At 46.2% G+C, this 18,603-nt stretch overlaps 1 protein-coding gene across 5 annotated transcripts in view; it reads left to right on the forward strand.

The window, feature by feature from the left end:
- The window catches only part of Rbpms (RNA binding protein, mRNA processing factor), a 146,832-nt gene that overhangs the window by 81,071 nt on the left and 47,158 nt on the right, over window positions 1-18,603 (forward strand). For all 5 annotated transcript variants that reach the window (XR_005976311.1, XR_005976312.1, XM_041673925.1 and 2 more), the window contains exon 5: window positions 18,241-18,391. Coding sequence is in view for 3 of the 5 variants with exons in the window: in XM_041673925.1 (XP_041529859.1) it covers window positions 18,241-18,391 (151 nt within the window). In the remaining 2 variants the exon portion in view is untranslated. The remainder of the gene's footprint in view (window positions 1-18,240; window positions 18,392-18,603) is intronic.

The raw sequence follows: 18,603 nt of genomic DNA on the forward strand, positions 1-18,603 counted from the left end.
TCTACAGAGCTAGTTCCAGGACAGGCTCCCACAGAGAAACCCTGTCTCAAAAAACCAAAAAAAAAAAAGTAAACTCTAGAACCCCCACAAAGCCCTGCGGCAGCAGCCTCTCTAGAATTCCAGTGTTAGGAGACAGTTGTCATCATTCCCAGATAAAAGGCCATGCCTAGAGCAGGACACGGGTAGTCGGGTGAACTCTGTCGATGTCTCAGAGTGCCGAGGAGTAGAGAAGCCAGTGAAGACCTTGTGTGGCCGAGGTAATGGCGGCAGGAAAACAGCATTTCCGCCATCACTTCGTCATGTCCTGTGTCGTCCAGACACTGCCTGTAGGCTCTTCCTGCCCCAGCCAACCATTTCTGCCCTCTTCAGCATCTTCAGAAAACCTGCTATACAAGTACCTTCAAGACTAAAATATGTCAACTGCCAATTAAGACGTTCCTAGTATTGCCTAGAATGGCTTTTGTTGCTGTGTCGTTAGAATTCATACCTATAGAGAGATACATACCCCAGTCTGAACTGACCTCTTGCATGGAAAGCATGAACTCTTACCACTGAACCACACTACCAGCCCCAGAGACCATCTTGATAATCACCTTTGAAGATGTCACAGTTAGCCTGCAGCTTCATGTTGTCAGACTGTGTGTGTGTGTGTGTGTGTGTGTGTGTGTGTGTGTGTGTTCAGGTGTGTGCATGCAACAGCGCACGTAGAAGGCAGAAAGGGGCATCAGGTCTTTCCCCTGACAGGGCAGACAACACTCCTCACTGCTGACTCTCCTCGCCAGACCCTTAAAGTGAGGACTTTATAGGAACTGGCGTTCTGTATGGTAGAGACACAGACTGACGATGGTGACAACCTTCAGAGAGCTCTGTTTATCCTGAAAGTGCCCTTTCCAATAGAGTGCTTCAAAAATAGCTTCTTTGGAATTCCAAGTTCCACTGGGGGCAGAATGTTTGTGAATGTCGACTCAGATTACTCACCAGTCAGTCCCTTGGATCTCTGAGGTGGGGGCCAGGAGCTTCAGTGTTGTCCTTTCGGGTCTGGGTGGGGACAATCATCCCGTAGCCACGTTCTTCCACTTCTAACACTGTCCCTGTCTGAGTTTCTGTTTAGAACCTTCCCGTTTGTCAGCTGCTGGGGATGGTTCTGACTTGGAGTCTATTGTATGGAGGGAGGAACATTCTCAGCCCTCTTGTCATCGGGACTGATCTTGCCACTGCTATGCAGTGGAAGAGCCTTGACGTGGCCTCTTCCGGGTCAGATGCCGTTTGGCCCATTGCTTTGCTCCCTGTACAAAACAGGAAGTGCTTTACAGTGTCCTAAAGTTTGAACTCTACTGTTGTATCATTTCAATCAACTTGGGCCTGCGCTCCAATTTCTCATTTGAACAAGTGTGTAAGCTATGTATGGCTTGTGCTAAAGGTTTAAAAATAGGTCCACACAGAGAAACCCTGGCTGGGGATGGAGTGGGAAGCTTGGAAAAGCCTTCAGCTCAGTGGTAGAATCCTGGCCTCGAGTGCAAGGCTCTGGGTTCCGTCTCCAGCATTTGAAAAGAAAACGATTTTGGCTGAGGATGCGCTTGCCTGCTATGCTCAGAGCTCTGGGTGCAAATGCCAGCACTTGTCTTCAGCTGCGGGGTGAGCTTGAGGCTAGCCTGGGTGCACGAGACCCTCTTTGTAAGGTGCAACTTTTGCCCCACTTCTCATCCCATCATGAATACCTTTATACTGCTGCTTGTATGACCTTTAGAATAGAAATAAGATGGTATAGATGACACCAGTTTTATCCTTTGTAAAGTAAAAGTCATTAATACATAGTCAAGTAGAATTAATAGTAAAGTGCTAATAAGTAGTTGTAAATAAAGTAGTAATAAATAAGTAGTAGCAATAAAGTAGTATTAGTAGTAAATTAGAGTCTCATATATTATTTTTAATGTAGAATGGCCCTTTCCCTTCTGGGCATTTCTGCTATCTGGTAATTGTGAGGCTGTACCTACTGGATTCCTTCTGTTACTCTTCATTATATTAGGGAACCCGGGAGTGCACAGAGAGTGGGAGTGGGAGCATTCCCTGCAGGGAAGCCGGGCAGCAGGAGTGGGCCTGTAAACAGACATGAGGGCCCACTGTGGCCCGTGTCTGATCTTAAAATGGAAGCCTTTTGACAATGGCCCCGGAAAGTTCAGGCAACTGTCTTTTTCTCAGTTACAGAGTTTATGTCATTGCTATTTTTCTTTTCTCCTCTCCCCAGTCCCCCAACCTCCTTCTATACCAGCCGCTGATAAAAGCTCAAAGTAAACTTTCCAGAATGATCCTTAAAGCATAGAAAGTTAAATGGCCCTCAGATAACCCAAGGAGCACTTAGATAAGACCGGGAGACGAGCATGTTAAATATGTCTTCTTGACCTGCCGCCCTTACAATGCTTTATTCTTCATAAGGTTTAAACAGTAGACACCGGGATGCTCACACTTGGTGTTTATAATTGTGAGACTTCATGTTGTACCCTGGTAGCAGTACCCAAACCCCCACATTGTGAAGCTCTTTCACACGGCCCTGGGGCCATTGCCTTCTTCTGTCAGTTTATGTAGTATGATATAACATTGTATGTAATAGATAATATGTAAAATCAGACCTCGTCTTCTATAATCAAATCAGAAGACAAAGCATCCTTAAAACACTAGCTCCAGAACCAGTAATCTTCTTATCTTTACAAAAGTGACTGTGTCTCTAAAACACCTATATAGTCGGGTGATGTGAAGTCAGTATTCCAAAACTCGTCGTGTCCCCCCCTCCCCCCCAGTGACTCCAGGCTTTTTCCTCAGCACAGCCTTCTGACTGAGCATGTGCGGCCTTTGGGAAAGGAAGTGGCTTCTGTTTGCCATCACTTGGGAAAGAATTTAGGTTTTTGTTTTTATGTTTTTCCAAGACAGGGTTTCTCTATAACAGCCCTAGTTGTCTTGGAACTCACTCTGTAGACCAGGCTGGCCTCACAGATCCCCCTCCCTCTGCCTCCCTAGAGTGCTGAGATTAAAGGTGTGCACCTTCACAGCCAGTTTGTTGATGTTTTGTTTGAGGATTTTAATTCTTTTTTAATTATGCGCATTGATATTTTTGCCATGGGTACCAGGTCTCCTGAAACTGTTGGTGCAGACAGTTGTGAGCTGCCATGTGGGTGTTGAGAATTGAACCCAGGTCCTCTGAAAGAGCAGCCAGTGCTCTTAGCCCCTGAGCCATCCCTCTAGCCCTGAGGTTTTATCTTTTTAAGACACAGGGCCCAGTGGCACTTGGGAGACAGAGGCAGGTGGTTCTCTGAGTTTGAGGCCAGCCTGGGATAAAATGAGACCCTATCACAATTTTTTTTTTTAATGAGAGAATCACGCGTGAAGGTCAGAGCGAGCGTCATGTTCAGGAATCCCCTCTCTTTCTACCATGTGTGTTGTAGGCATGGAACTCAGATCCGCACAGGTAGTGGCAGGTAGCATGGACCCACCAAGCCAGATAGAGACCGTTCAACTAGTTTTTAAGGTGCAGTGCACAGTGAATTCACACATAAGTCCTCTTGGCTTTTTTTCAGCTATGCTGTGACCGGAGACATGCATTGTCTTGACTGTTCTCACTCAGTAGTACAGACCAGCTAACAAGGGCAATGATTGAAGCGTGTGTTCATAGGTGAACATATAACGTTGGGACTGTTACATCTGCATACCGGCAGACCTTGTTTCTGCTCTTGTTTTTTTTTTTAAATAATGTATATATTCTTTCACAATTTCATACATACGTATGTAATTGTGTGTGTGCACACACTTGGATTTTATATCACCACCTCCTGAGCCCCTTCTTTCCAACCCCTCCTACCTTCACTTCCTCAGGTTGTGTCTCATGGCATTTAATAAAGGTTCCTTGCGTGGACATGGAGGTCTATAAGTTACTTATTGTCTGTTATTCTGAATTTACTTTAAAATTTGTGTCTGCCTGTCTATGCAGTATGCATGCAGGTGACCACGTTACATACTGTTTGTGAGCCACTCAGCTTTGGTGCTGGGAGAAAACTCTGGTCCTCGGGGTGTTCTCAGCCACCAAGGCGTCTCTACGCCCTCCTATTTTATCTTTCTTCACCCACTTTCTTTTTTTTTTTTTTTTGGTTTTTCGAGACAGGGTTTCTCTGTGGTTTTTAGAGCCTGTCCTGGAACTAGCTCTGTAAACCAGGCTGGTCTCGAACTCACAGAGATCCGCCTGCCTCTGCCTCCCGAGTGCTGGGATTAAAGGCGTGCGCCACCACCGCCCGGCTTTCACCCACTTTCTAATCTCAGAAGTTTTTACTGAGTCCCACATGGGCCTTGGTGAAGTACAGTAAGGTACTTAACCCTCCCTAAGAAAAAAACAACTGATGTGGGAAGTCCTTCTCTATATGTGTTGCTTTTATTGGTTAATGAATAAAGAAGCTGCTTTGGCCTGTGATGGGGCAGAAATTGATCTAGGTGGGAAAACTAACTGAATGCTGGGAGAGGAGAAAGAAGGCAGCGGAGTCAGGGAGAAGCCATGTAGCCACTGGAGGAGACAGATGTCAGATACCCCAAATTTGAGCATGAGCACCCCATTAGCTTAGTGTGGTGGTATATGACTTAAGTGATTGGCCAAGCAGTGATTTAAATAATATAGTTTCTGTGTAATTATTTTGGGTTTGAGTGGCCCGGAACAAACAATCAGCCTCCGACAACAAACAACAAAAACTGAACTATGAAAATTCTGTGTGTTTCATTTTCTCTGGTATCCAATGTCTCTGGCTGACACCGAGCACATGAAGATCACTGATAAAGTTTGTTCTCTATATCACCCCATGGTTGATGGTGACAACGACGACGATGGTGCTGGCGGTGGTTATGCTGGCGATGGTTACGGCGACAATGATATCAGCTTGGGTTTGAACCCAGGCCCCTGTACTCGGCATATATTCTTGGTTTTGTTTAGTTTTCTGTTTGAGGCCTTGTCTCTAACCCCCTATGTAATTTTGAATGGCTTTGAACTTCTGGTCCTTCTGCCACCTCAGGTAGTAGTCATATACCACCACACTAAGCTAATGGGGTGCTCATGCTCAAATTTGGGGTATCCTGTGTGCTGTGCACGCACCCTGACAACTGAGCTGCATCCGTTTGGCCCAGTTGGAGCTTTTGCCTGTTTACCATTTGTTTGAATGAAAGGATTGGGAGTAGCCCTGACTTCATGACAGGGGAAAGGGCGATGCTTCTATGTGTATATCGTCCCAACAGTGCTCAGAGGCCCCTATTTACCTCCAGAGGTCTTTGGAGTGAAAATGTTATTGTCAGAATTCCTAGGTAAAAGAGTACCATCTGCTCTCTGGCCCGTGTTCCTTTTCATATAATATCTATTTCAAAGCCACCCAGTAAAATTCTGCTTTAATGAGTAGCTGGCTGGGTGTATTTGGCTTGTAGACAGCCCCTTCCTGTCATTGTCAGGGTACAGGTCTTTCAATCATTCTTTTCAGGAGACTCGGAGAACATAGAGGCAAAAGTTCAAACACTCGTGGCCTCTCGACCTTTTGGAAAATAAACTCTGGTGTGTTGACATGTTAAAGATGGAGTTCGTCGTGTCTTCAAAGGCCCTGTCATGACTTTACAGTCATCCTATACAAAGCAGATTCTCCTCAGGCGCAGTGATGTGCACAGGGAGGGGTTCCTGGCTCACAGAAAGTAAATGTGTTCTAGTGGAAATCAATTTAGCTCGTGTGGACAGCCAAGCTGGATAGAGTCTGATAGCTCCTGGTGTCTGCCCTAGTCCTGCACCAGAGGATCCAGTCTCTGCGGTTTGCCCAGGCCCCCAGGAGCAGGTCAGTCCATGGATCAGCAGACATGGGGCCTGCGAAGCAGAGCGGAGGTTAGAAAAGCCCTGTGGGCTAAAAGATTTCTCTCACAAAACTCTTGCGGACGGATAACTAGCAGCTCAGGGGTTGCACCGCTGTCTGGGGATGCCTCCTTTGCCTCTGTAAGCCTTGCAAACACCTCTCCAAAAATGCCCAGAAGGTGGGGCGACAGAGGAAGGAAGCTTCCAGTTTGGAGGAATAGCATGTGCTAGTGAACACTGGGCCCCCAGGGATCTGTACATAGCTTACACTGTGGACTAATCTAACCACCCACAGGGAAGTCTCCCTTTCTCTTCAAGGCAGACCCTGCAAAGGTTCTCACGCTCAGTGGGAGAGAGCAGCGTAAAGGTAGCCTTTGGTCCAAGGCAACTAGTTCCCAAACCTGTCCCTAAAGCCTAAAAGCTCTCTTGCAAGGAAGTTCCACAGAGCTGTGGCCTCTACTTGAGGTGTTTATAATTGCCACTGTCCTTAGCCACTGCCGAGGTGTCGGTGTTCCTGGACCACGGGCTTTCTTGCCTGCTCCTGCCTAGCTGGTGGAAGGAAATTAAGCACGGGCTTTCTTGCCTGCTCCTGCCTAGCCAGTGGAAGGAAATTAAGCAAGCAAGCAAGACCACCTGGAGCAGTAATAAGGGTTTCCCCACTGTAGTTCATAACCTGAGGCAGGTGGCTTAGTGGGGTGTGGGCGGGGTTAAAACGCCATTTCATCATATAAATGAGAGCAAAGCCTGATTTCATGGCCTTTAAGGAAGTTGCCTGGTCACTAGGAAGTGTCCAGTCCTCAGACTCCCGGACACAGTTGGTTAATGAAGGGTGAGCTACTGTAACAGTCAAGTTAATTGTGTCTTAGTACTCAGAAACCTTAGTTTGTCAGAGGTAAGAATTACACAATCAGGAAATAGTGGCTAAGCCTCCAGATTATTCTAGCCTAGGCATGGAATAATACTCCTGTTACTTCAAAGCAATATAAAGTTTCATAGTTGATTTTGTTGTTGTTGTTGTTTGGTTTTTGGAGACGGGGTTTCTCTGTAGCTTTGGAGCCTGTTAAAATTTGCCTGTCTTTGCCTCCTGAGTGCAAGTTTCATAGTTTTGAGTTTCATTCACGGACTAAAATGAAGGTAGATGGTACCTAGCACCCTGGTACTTCATTTAACAAGGAATTGTGCCTGAATTCCTATCCCTGTGTCTGCGACTCCATCAGGCACACAACCACATGTCCGTAGACAGCCCTGGGAAGGGGGTCTGCTTATTGAAGCATAGCGATGTCTTGCTAATGGAGAGGCACATGTACTGTCGTGTGGGTCTAACTCGAGCTTGGACAGTGAGCCTTAAGTTGGATTATTCTGAGCTGAAGCCAGGGCAAGCACTTCTCGGGGGTGGTTGGATCAGGGAAAAGAACAGGGTGTGATTGGTCGGCCATAGTCTGAGCGGGCCGTGGCCCAGCAGTCCTCGCTGTGGTATTAACAGTCCTGAGGTTTCCGCCAGCAGCATCCTTATTTAGGAAGGTATGAGACACAGCCATCCGATGGCTGCGTTCCTTTGTTCATTCTTCTCCGGAACCCACGTGCACCCGGGTTTCAGCACAGTGGAGAGTGAACAACAACCTCGATGATGAGCAGAACAATGTGGTCTTTATAAAACTAGAAGCCTGTCCCAGGCCAGAGAAGCAGAAAATTGAGTTCTGGTGGCTTCTCAGCACTCACCTGGGGACAAGAGCGGATTACTTAATATGGGTGGCTCTTCCTTTCTCACGTGGCAGAGGCTCATGGCGTTTAAGATGAGCCTAACACAGCACCCTCCAGCTCCTACAGGGGATTGAACCCGTGACCTCGTGAACGCTGTGCAGACACTGCCTTCTGAGTTCTACCCCTGGCCCTGCAGTGAGGTTTATGCTCTTTCCGGTAGGCCGGTATCATCCTTCCCTCCCCTCGCTTAATGCCAGGTGGCCAGCAGCCCCACACACCCTCACAGATCCAATTATCCCTAATTGGCTGGGGAGCAGTCCTGTCCACAGGTGAACACACTAGGTTCAGATGTCTCCAAAATTCCCAGCTCTGAAACTGGGTGAATTTCTTGCTTGATACAGATATTTGCCTGGTCTCCAGCGGTTTGCACTATTTCTTGAATTATTGCACGTATCACTGGGACACAATGGTGTTTATTAAATGGTAGAAGATTTCTGATTCCTCTCAGAAATAACAGCAATGCAAGATAGATTTTTTTGGTGTTGAAATTTTTTTACCGTTTATTTTATTTTATTTTATTTTTTTAATTTCCTGGTTTTGTCAAGTCATCCCTTTATTTACATTTGCACCAAACTGCTGCTCTTCCTTTAACTATTGTCTCTGACCGGCTCCTGCCCACTCTGAGGTTATTGATGACCTGGAGGGCTTTGTCTTTGCCTTGTCATTGGAATGAAAAGGCTGTTTTCACAGACCTCTAGGGAGAGCTTTGCTTAAAGGCTGTCTAGAATCTGGTTCTAATCCATTTTATGATGCTGGCAGAAGTGAAAGCTGATAGCACTCCCGAAAACTCCAAATCTGTTTCGTGTTTCAGCCCCCGTAAGACCTCGGAGCGGCTGAAATGCGTGTATTTACCTGCTGGGCTGGGCTGGAAATGGCCCGCCTTTCAACAGCATCAGAAAGCAGCTTTTATTCCTAACGTTTGCTTTTAATTTCACAAGTACTTTCATTTAATTTCCTTCTTTTCTGTTGGGAGATTGTCCCCAGGATATTTCCTCCCTGTGACCAAAATGCTCTTGGAAAACAGTGGACTTACTCTTTCTATAAGAGGGATGCAAATCAGAACCATAACCGTGTGTCTGTTCACACTCTGTAGACTGTGAACATAGAGACAGGCAACAGGTAGTGTCTGGCCAGAGGAGTAGGAAAATCCGGATGCTTGGGCATCAGCGGATGGAATTGAACCGGTCTGATAGTGTTAGAAAAGCTAACGGAGAATTACCTCATGATATAGTTCTGCTCAAAGTATGTGTTCATACAGAAATCTGTTCCCCAGTATCTGTAATGGGCTAATATGTAATACAGTCAAAAAGCTGACACAGGGCAGTGAGATAGCTCAGTGAGTTAAGGTCCCTGTGGCCATGCCTGGCAGCCTGAGTTTGATCCTCAGAACCCACATGGTGGTAGGTAGGACAGAAGTGTTTCTTATGAGTTGTCCTCTGACTTCCGTACAGGCACCAAGATGCGTGTCTGTGTGCACACAGAAATAATCTACTGCCATTAGCTGGGGAAAGGCTGTTAAATACCGTGTGCTTATTTAATATCTATACAGTAGAGTATTAGTCAATAAAAATAATCGTCAGTGGGATAACCTGTGGTATCTGGAATAATACACAAATAAGTGAACCTGGAAAACATTATTCTTGATGAAGGGTCCTGTTTGAAAATGCTACATTTTATTTATTTGAATTATATAAACTAGATAATCAAATTCATATAGATTGAAAACATTATTATGAGTGTTGGGGGAAGAGTTGGAAGAGAAAAAGGAGAAAGAACGATTGCTAATGGGTACAGAATTTATTTTTGAAGTAGAAGAAAATCCTCAAATACATTTCTTATGGTAGAAGGAATCTGTTTTGCAACGGGGTTTCACTGCATAGCTCACACTGCCCTTGAACTTGACTTCCTTTGGCCTCTCAAGTACCACTTCATCTAGCCAAAAGCAATATTTTGAACATAATATTGTATAATTAAACCCCTTCCAGCCTCTGACTATCTTGCCCGTGGCTTTCCCACATACTGTTGTGATTGGAAAACTTGAGTTTGAAGTGTTTCAGAATGGGTAATACAAGTCATTCTCTCTACTGTTATTATCTGGTTCTGGTCAACTGTAGGGAAGAGATGTGACTTTCTTATAGAAGGAGCAGGTTGCTGGGAAACCTGTCACTGTTTAGTAAATCCCAGCCAACTGATGATCTCACGGAATTTGAATCTAAAGACCTAGGAAAACCTCCCCAGGATCAGCACGGTTCACCACTCTGTTTACGGAGTGCTCCCCCCCCCCCCCGTACTGTTTTCTGTTGCTACTGCTTACAGTAACCAACACTGTTGGTTCAACTCAATTGTTCAATGCTTGATATTTACTGATAATTGGGCAGGAAGTCACTTTCCTGACCCTCCCTCCAGGCTCACCACACTGCTTGATTTCTTAAGGCTTCTGCCTCTGTAAAGAGAAAGAAGGCATAGTTAGTAATGTCTCCCGTGTAGTCGGTGATAAGACAGGTGTGTGGGGGTTAGGACGTAGACCAGGTCATGAAGAAGCTACCTTGAGTGTTGGCTAGGAAACCAGATGATAATAGAAGGACTTGAGAATATGAGATTTTACAGCCAGAAACCATGAAGCTGTGCATCAGAAGGGACAGTAGACATTAATCTAGAAAGGCCGTTGATTGGCTCAGTAACAAGCCTGGCTTTGGCTAGGGGACCTTTTCCTCTGGTTTCTTATTGTTTTCTGGGATCTGTGCTGGCTGTTCTATTGATGTTGCCCTAAAAAAAAAAAAAAAATCTGCTTTAATCTTAAGTGTGTGCGTGTGTGTCTGTCTGTGTGTATAGGTGAGTAGTGCCCACGGAGGCCAGAGGTGTTGGATCTCTTGGAGCTGGAATTACAGAGGTGATGCTGACATCAAACTCGGGTCCTCTGGAAGCGGTACCTACCCTTAGCCGAGCCATCTCTCCAGCCTTGAGTTAGAAGTCCTTAAGGCTGAGGAAGAGCCAAGGAGATTACTGTAAAAGGAATGATTTTCCTACATTCTGGTTCTCTGTGTGATTTCTAGTACAAATTACCCTGTATTTGAAAGTAAGAATGGATTGGTTCATTAAACAAGAGCTGTTTCTTTCCACCTTTGGCACACAAACCTGGCTGGGCTGCTTCTGGACCCCCTATTCCTTAAAGCTGAAGAGGATTTCCCTTAGGAGTCGAGTGTAGAGAAGGACAAGTCTCAGCCAGGAAAGTCTGAGCAAGATGAACCCCGGGGCATGCTCTCTAGTGTGATTATTGTTTGATGTACATGTGTCTCAGAGATGTGTGATCACTGGGCCGTGAGAAAGCAAGTGAGCGTTCCAACAGGAAGTAGCCATCATCCTTAACCGGAAGAAGAAGCAAGACGCTTAGAGTGAGCAGGGAGGGTGAGGGTGGTATGCTGCTCACCAGTAGAGGCAGTTGCATAGGATTGCTCAGCTGAACACACAGGAATTGATGGGTTGGGGCGTGGTGGCACCCCATAATCCATCTATCCAGGCACTTGGGAAGGGGAGACATAGAGGACTGGGAGTTCAAGCCAGCCTGGGATACATAAGACCCTTCCTATCAGTAAATTCATTAGAATTTGGGGCTGGGGGTTAAAGCTTACTAGGGAATAGTGATGCCTTTTTGTGAGTTTTTAATCTTGCTAAAAAGTGGTTTAAAACGGACTCAGAAGGATGCTCAAGGACCATCTTACTAGAATAACAGGGCCAACAGATTGTAATTCCTGGCAACAGCCAGAAAGAGGGAGTTAGAGAAGAGGAAGAAAGCTGAGGAGGTCTGCCAGCAGCTGTGTGGAGGTGGCAGGGGTCTTCAGAAGAGAGACCGACCCTAGAGTGTCTGGGCAGCTTGCTTAGGATTTTGGCTGGTGGCCAAGGAGATAAAAAGGCCAGACGAACTACCAGATTTAGTTAGCAGTGAGGCTGCTCTCGTGGGTGTGTGAGTACATTAAAAAGATACCAAGAACTCAGCATACAGTTTCCTGTTGCTCGATTGACAGGCCTACTTAACTTAAACTAACTCCCAAGGGGAAAGCACTAACGCGCCTTTGTAACGTCACAGTCTTTGACAGCGAAGAATGTCATGACTCCTCCCAGAGCTCCTGATGCAGTGTAAATAGTAGCTGTGTTGTATGTTCAGGGATAGTGACAGGAAAGGAACTCACGGCAGCAGCCATGTGCCCTTTTATTTTATTGTTTTAATATTCTTTTCTTTGATTTTAAAGGTAGGGATTCACTGTGTAGGTCCTGCTCATCTGGAGCTCAATGTGTAAACTTAGCTGGCCTCAGAATGAGAGATATCCTCCTGCTTCCGCCTCCCAAGCACTGACAAAAGGCATGCACTACGATGCACAACCGATTTATTTATTCCTAGTTTATGTGTATGAGTGTTTCGTGCATGTGAGTGCAGACCCAGAGGCCAGCAGAAGGTGTCAGGATGTTAAGATTCCCTGGAGCTGGAATTACAGTCGAGAGCCTCCATGCAGGTGCTGGAACTCAACCCTGATCCGCCCCTTTGATTTGGGTTTGGGTTTTTTGAGACAGGGTTTCTCTGTACCTGTGTTGGTTGTCCTGGAATTGACTATGTAGACCAGACTGGCCTCCAACTCAGAGAGACCTGCCTCTGCCTCCCCAGTACTGGGATTAGAGGTGTGCGCCACCATGCTCTTCCTCAGTTGCTATCCACAGTGGCCTGGGCTTTCCTACATCGGTTATCAATCGAGATAATCTTTCACAGACATGGCCACAGGTCAGCCTGATTTGAGCAGTTCCCCACTCCAGTGTCTGTCTTCACACCTGGCTCTAAGTCATGTCAAGTTGACAGTTAAAACTTAGCGTGCCACGTGCCACACACTGCTGTTCTGGAGATTTTTAGTCTTTTTTTTGGATGATAGATACTCTCAGTCTGCCAACAGTTGAATCCATGGGTGGGAAAGCCTCCGAGACAAGGTTTGGGTAGAATGAGGCTGTCAGTCATAAAGCAATGAATTATAATCACACAATACAAACCTGTACGTCAGCACTGATGTGAATGCTCGTTTTCCTGGGAATAAGAAGTACCGTGTGGAAAGGGAATGAGCCATGCCTGGTGGTAGTGCACTCCTTTAGTCCCAGCACTCAGGAAACAAAGGGATCTCCAGAGTTTGGACCAGCCTAGTCTATGTAGTGAGTTCCAGGACAGCCAGGGAGAGCTGCCTTGTGAGACAAAATACACTACAAAAAGGGAATGATTAGTTTACCATGGCACCATTCGTGCCGGTGAGAGTTGGAAGTAAGTCTTCCACTAGTCTTCGTGAGAAGTGGGGTGTTTCTAAAGCCTGAGAGGACTATTCTGGTAAGGCGTTTCATTGTTAGAAGAGCTAGCCAGAACTGGTGGCCTGTCAGTGGCCTGGAATCCTAGTGCCATGTAGCCTGAGGTAGGGCTTCTCTGAGTTTGGGTTACAATGATACGCTATCCCTAACCAAACACAAAAACAAAATTTTAGTGACCCCACACTAGAGAAAATGTGGCAAGTGATCAAAGCTCCTGTCACTAATGGGGGTCCAAAATGACATCGTCTGCCTACTGAAATAACGCTGAATGTAAATCAGAAGCCGCGCGTGTACACACACACTTCAATGAGAAACAGTTTATAAAACAAAGTTGGTATTAAATGTCAAGGAGACGGAGCAGGTAACAGGTAGATGCCCTGTACAATTCTTGGAGAGGTCCTGGGTCAGAAAACACAGAACAGCCCTTATTTTTAGGAAGTCAAGCTGCAGTGAAGTTAATGCATTACTCATAAGACTTAAATAGTGGTAGAAGCTATGGAAAGAGGCAGAAGAGGAGCAGAAAGATAAAAGTACGTGTGGTCATATGTCAGCATCTCAGGGACTTGTGTGTGGTAACAGGAATTTCTTGTGCTACGTACCCGTTCTCTAAATTGGGAGTAATTTCTCAGTAACTTTTAAAAGATAGGCAGACCATGACACGTGACAGCCAGAGAACAAGGTTGTGGGGCTGATTTGGTTCCCCCTTTCACAGCGGTTCCAGAGATGGAACTTAGGTCACCACATGGCAAACACCTTTATCTGCTTTATCCATCTCACTGGCCCAGCATAAGTTTTTAAGGTAAACAGAAAATGCCAGCTGAGTGTTGTATGCCTACCATGGCCCTGCTCTGGGCAATGTAGCCCTCCATAAGGAGCGCACACACACACACCCCAGGCAGGGTTTCTCTGTAGCCCTGGCTGTCCTAGAATTTCCTCTGTAGACCAGGCTGGCCTCCAACTCAAGTTCTGTCTGCCTCCCAAGTGCTGGGACTAAAGGTGTGCGCCACCCCCTCCCTATAATGCCAGCTTCAGACGCGCTCTTTTTTAAAAAAGGATTTGTTTTATTTATGTTGTTCTTGCCACTGCATGTACGTCCGTGGAGGTTGGAGCAGAGCTCATGTAAGTAGAGGAGAAAACCTCTCTCCGCCCTGGGTGTTTGGGACCCAACTCAGGTTGTCAGAATTTGCAGCCAGCAGTCTGACTTGACTGATCGTGTGATTCCTGGCCATCACACCAGCCTCATCTTTCTCTCTTCTGGAAATGACTGTGCTGGGTTTTGTCAATTATAGCTTTAAATTAAAGTATGTAACAATTCAAATAACCCAGTCTGTGCTCGTCTCTCTCTCCCTTTTCTTAACAACAAGCCTTAATATAGCCAACCCACAGGTGTCTTTGTATGTGTGCCACGACTGCCTCCTTTACTGGTTTCTCCCCTCCCTCCCTCCCTCCCCACCTCCCTCCTTCCCTCCCCACCTCCCTCCCTCTCCACCTCCCTCTCTCCCCACCTCCCTCCTTCCCTCCCTCCCTCTCACTCTGTAAATGATTCTACTACCCCTAAACTCCCTGCTGAGGACCGATAGGCATGCTCACTGTGCAGCTTGGGCAGACTGTTAGACACAGGTCTCTGTTTACTGCACTGGTTAACCCCTCTTCCAGGCATTCACATTCTACAAAGAACCCCAAATGGACAGCTGCTCTCCACGAGAGGCAGGGTGACTGCTCTGGCCACCTTCGTTTTTGTGTCTTCAGGATTTCAATCCCAAAAGAGAAAGATGGTTCGGTCACTTGGGGAAGCATCTATCCCTTAAGTGATCAGCTGTGGTCAGAGAAGCAAGGGCACAGTGCACAGACATTGGTCCCCCAGTGCCCAGTCTAGAGAGGACCAGTTGGGCTGCTTTCTCAACCAGCTGCCCTGATGACTTCCTGTCTGGTCTCTGAGATCCTGTTGTGGATTCTCAAGGAGCTCATCTTTCTTACAGTAAAAAGACCTCTGGCCGCTATGAATCATGTGATCACTGCATAGGTGGCCACAACATTACTCAACAGTCAGTTTCCAGTCCTGTGTCAGAAATGCTGAATCCAAAAACACAGTGGCCCAGCACTGCAAACAAAGCAAGCCCCCCACTTGGTCTTGACGGCACTACTGTGTGGGGACCCCAGCCCCACATGGACTGCAGAGCCCCCAGGGCCTGACCCCGTTGTGACCTTACCTTTGCTTATGCCCACTCCCTGTGCCATCTGTGGTTCACTGCCACCTGGTGACCTTTGGCCCTTTGCTCTTTCACCATACTTAACCCTCGCGTTCTCTGACGCACAGTGGACTACCAAGGATCCACCATTGTCTGTGGCGTTGTGTCTTCACACACAGGCTGCCCTGTTCAGCCTCCAGATCATCCCTAATCTGGATTGCTGGAGACTGGCCACATTGCTGTGCACAGCCCTGTAGCAGCTGGAATGAGTGGTTTGTAAAGAACAATATCTTTATCCCCACGTTAATGTTGATATCTAGAGCGTGTCTTTTTCTGATCTGTGTAAACCCCCTGCCATTTGCATTTTGGATAGAAAGGGTCTTGATGAATTGTTGGCTGGAGGGGCAGAGTTGGTTTTGAGCAGCAGAGAGTCCCTGCTTCTTTTGGTTGTCCTCTCACCTTGACAGCATTTAAAACCACGTTTCTGTTGCCAGAGAGGGATCTTACTAGGTTTTAATTAAAAGCACAAGGTATTTCCTCCCATGGCATGTTCTCTCTCTCCTTTCTTTCCTTCCCTTTCCCTTGCTTGTTCTCCCTCCCCCAGCTCATCATCCTGTACCATTTAAAATGTTTGGGACTTGGCTAATCCCTATGGATAGAAACCTAGTGGGGCAGGATATTGATCACCAAATATGGTATTGCTGCTAAAGATGCTGGCAGAATGCGACTTGTATTCTGAGCCTCTGGCCTCCCAATAAGCTGCCAAACAAATTAGGTCATTTTAACTTCTGAGCTTTTCTGTTTTGTTTTGTTTTTGTTAATAAGATGCTGGAACTTTGATTTGGAACATGATGTTGATGTTATTTTAACTCAGACAAGAGAAAGGGTATGAGAAGGGGACAGGGAGGGAGGGGGACTCTCTCCAGTATGTTTTAGATTGGCTGTACAAGGGGTGAGCACAGTGATGGCTTTGGTGGATTCTAGACTCCAGGAAGTGAGCCCTGTGGTCTAGGGCTAAATGCTCCAGGGGCTACTGACAGGCCCCGGACGCTTTTGTTACTAGGTCTCAGGTTTCTGCAGGCTCAGGCTTGGTGGGCAGTGGTGTTTGCAAGAGCTCCTGAAGTGTCTGCTGTGACTGTTCCATGTCTGCCATGCTTTGGTGCGGATGTGCAGGACTTTCCAGGGGAACACAGTTGCCTCTCTGCAAAGACACTTCTTTAGTCCATATCTGGGAATATGGAATTCGATGTGAGGGTAATTCTACCATTTATTTTCCTTAAAGATAGGGTTTGTCTCACTCTGTAGCCCAGGCTATCCTTGAACTCACGCCCATAATCCTTTAGCCTCAGCTTCCTCCCAAGTGCTGAAATTATTGATGTGAACCAGTGCTAATAGGTTTGAGAGAGGATAAAGTGTGTCTGGTTGTCCATTGGAGGAACGGAAGCAAAGGCTGCTTAAGACTGTTTCCTCGTGTGTGCTCTGGTAATACAATACAGAGGTTTACTGATTGTTTTTGTTTTATTTCACAGAACTTCTTTTTTTGACTTTGGTTGGTTCGACTTGGTTATACAAATGCAATGCTCCCTACCCCTTGCTGTGTTTAAGCCTTAATGGTTTTCTTCCCCCATAATAATCAAGTCAAGAATAAGTTCTTCACACTCAGGGCAGTCTCTGGGTTGAGACGCTGTTGTTTGACTGCAGCTGACCACTCCCTGTTGCTGTTATTATCATGTTTTTCCTTATGTCTTTGGAACTGAACCTGTGAAGTTCAGAGTCGTTCATTCTGGTCTCCAGACATTCTGATGACTTGTGGAAACAGCCCTAACTTTTCTTCCAGCGAGGGAAGGTGGAAAGAGGCGGGAGGGATGCTGTGCCTACAGCGCTCATGGAGTTCTCAAAAGAAAGGGTTCTTTTTTAAAGAAAGGGATATAGAGACCATCGGGCCCACATAAATGAAAAGCTCGTGTTCTTAGCACACCCCACTTTCAGGACTGAGACAAACGTGGAGTCCAATCCGGAGTGCCTTTTTGATGGTAATGTCTAGAATTCCTGCCATGGAATGGCTTTCATTAGGCTCCCAGCTCTGCTTGGTGATGGAGACATTCTTGAGGGAGAAAGTCCCGAAATCTACTTGATGTGAATCTCGTAGTTTAGGTTGCCTGGAATCTGTTTCAGTGAAACGTGGTTTTTGTTTGTTTTTTTTGTTTTGTTTTGTTTTGTTTTGTTTTCCCAGGACAGTGTTTCTAGGTGTAGCCCTGGCTGTCCTGGAACTCACTGGCCTTGAGCTCAGAGATTACCTGCCTTTGCCTTCCAAGTGCCCCTCCCTTCCAGGTGCTGGAATTCAGGGGAATGCCACCAGGCTCCAGCTGTTTTGGTTGTTTGTTTTTGTTTTGCTTTTTTAAAGGTCCAAGGCACAGGTAGGGACTAAAGCTACTTTTCTCTCAGGCCTGTGGAATCTTTTGTTTCCTTGTACCTTGTAAGCCAACCATAAAAGAAGTCAGGATCTCTCCCCTTTGAGCCTAGCAAATTCATGCAATGGCTGGAATTAAATGAAAATAGTTACATTTAAAATGTTGCAGCTGTTTAATTTCTGTGTTCTGAGTGTACAGAGACTTATATTACCTTTGTAAAACCAAATCAGAGACAGAGTTCTTTTTATTTATAGGTAGCCGGCAGTAAAAGCCCTGAAGAATTTCATTGTTTATAATGCCATTCAGAGTGCAGCCTGCTCGGGATTTCAGGTGTCAAACCAGCACAGCCCAGCGTCTCTTTCTGGATCGGTCATGTTTTCCAGCCTCAGTAGCTGCCAGTCAAAGTTTTTAAGCTGTGTTATGAATTTGCTGGTCTCCATTTTAAAAGGCAGACTAGACAATGTTCTGGAAGAACAGGGATGTTTGCACATCTACGTAACTGAAGATTGTGGTAGCACGAGCCGCATTTGTCTGGCCTTCTGGCCACGCTGTAGTGTAGGTTTTGCATGTTCTGTGTGAATACTGAGAACGAGAGCCCTTGCTTGAGCCTGTGACATCGGCCAGAGTTTACTTGTGTGTTGATTTTGTCACCATTCTGGTTAACATCTTCCATTTGTTCTTTTTCCCAAAGGGCATCCGCTTCGATCCTGAAATCCCGCAAACACTACGACTAGAGTTTGCTAAGGCAAACACGAAGATGGCCAAGAACAAACTCGTAGGGACTCCGAACCCCAGTACTCCATTGCCCAACACTGTACCTCAGTTCATTGCCAGAGAGCCATGTAAGTTGACCTGCTTTTCATTCTGGAAACAACACCAGCAAAGAATTGTTACGCGCTGCTTGTGAGACAAGACTGTGGGATGCCAAGCTAGCTGCTTCTCGTTTCCATTTTGGTGATGAAATAGCTCGTTCTTCCTCCCTAAATTATGAGGGCGGCACTCTTGTTAGTGATTGGCCATCATTTGAAGAAAAAAAAAAAGGCTCAGCTTGATC

Source organism: Microtus oregoni, unplaced genomic scaffold, assembly GCF_018167655.1.
Source record: "Microtus oregoni isolate MIOR12 unplaced genomic scaffold, Mior012 000024F_ref0000369, whole genome shotgun sequence".
NCBI classification, from domain to species: Eukaryota; Metazoa; Chordata; class Mammalia; order Rodentia; family Cricetidae; genus Microtus; species Microtus oregoni.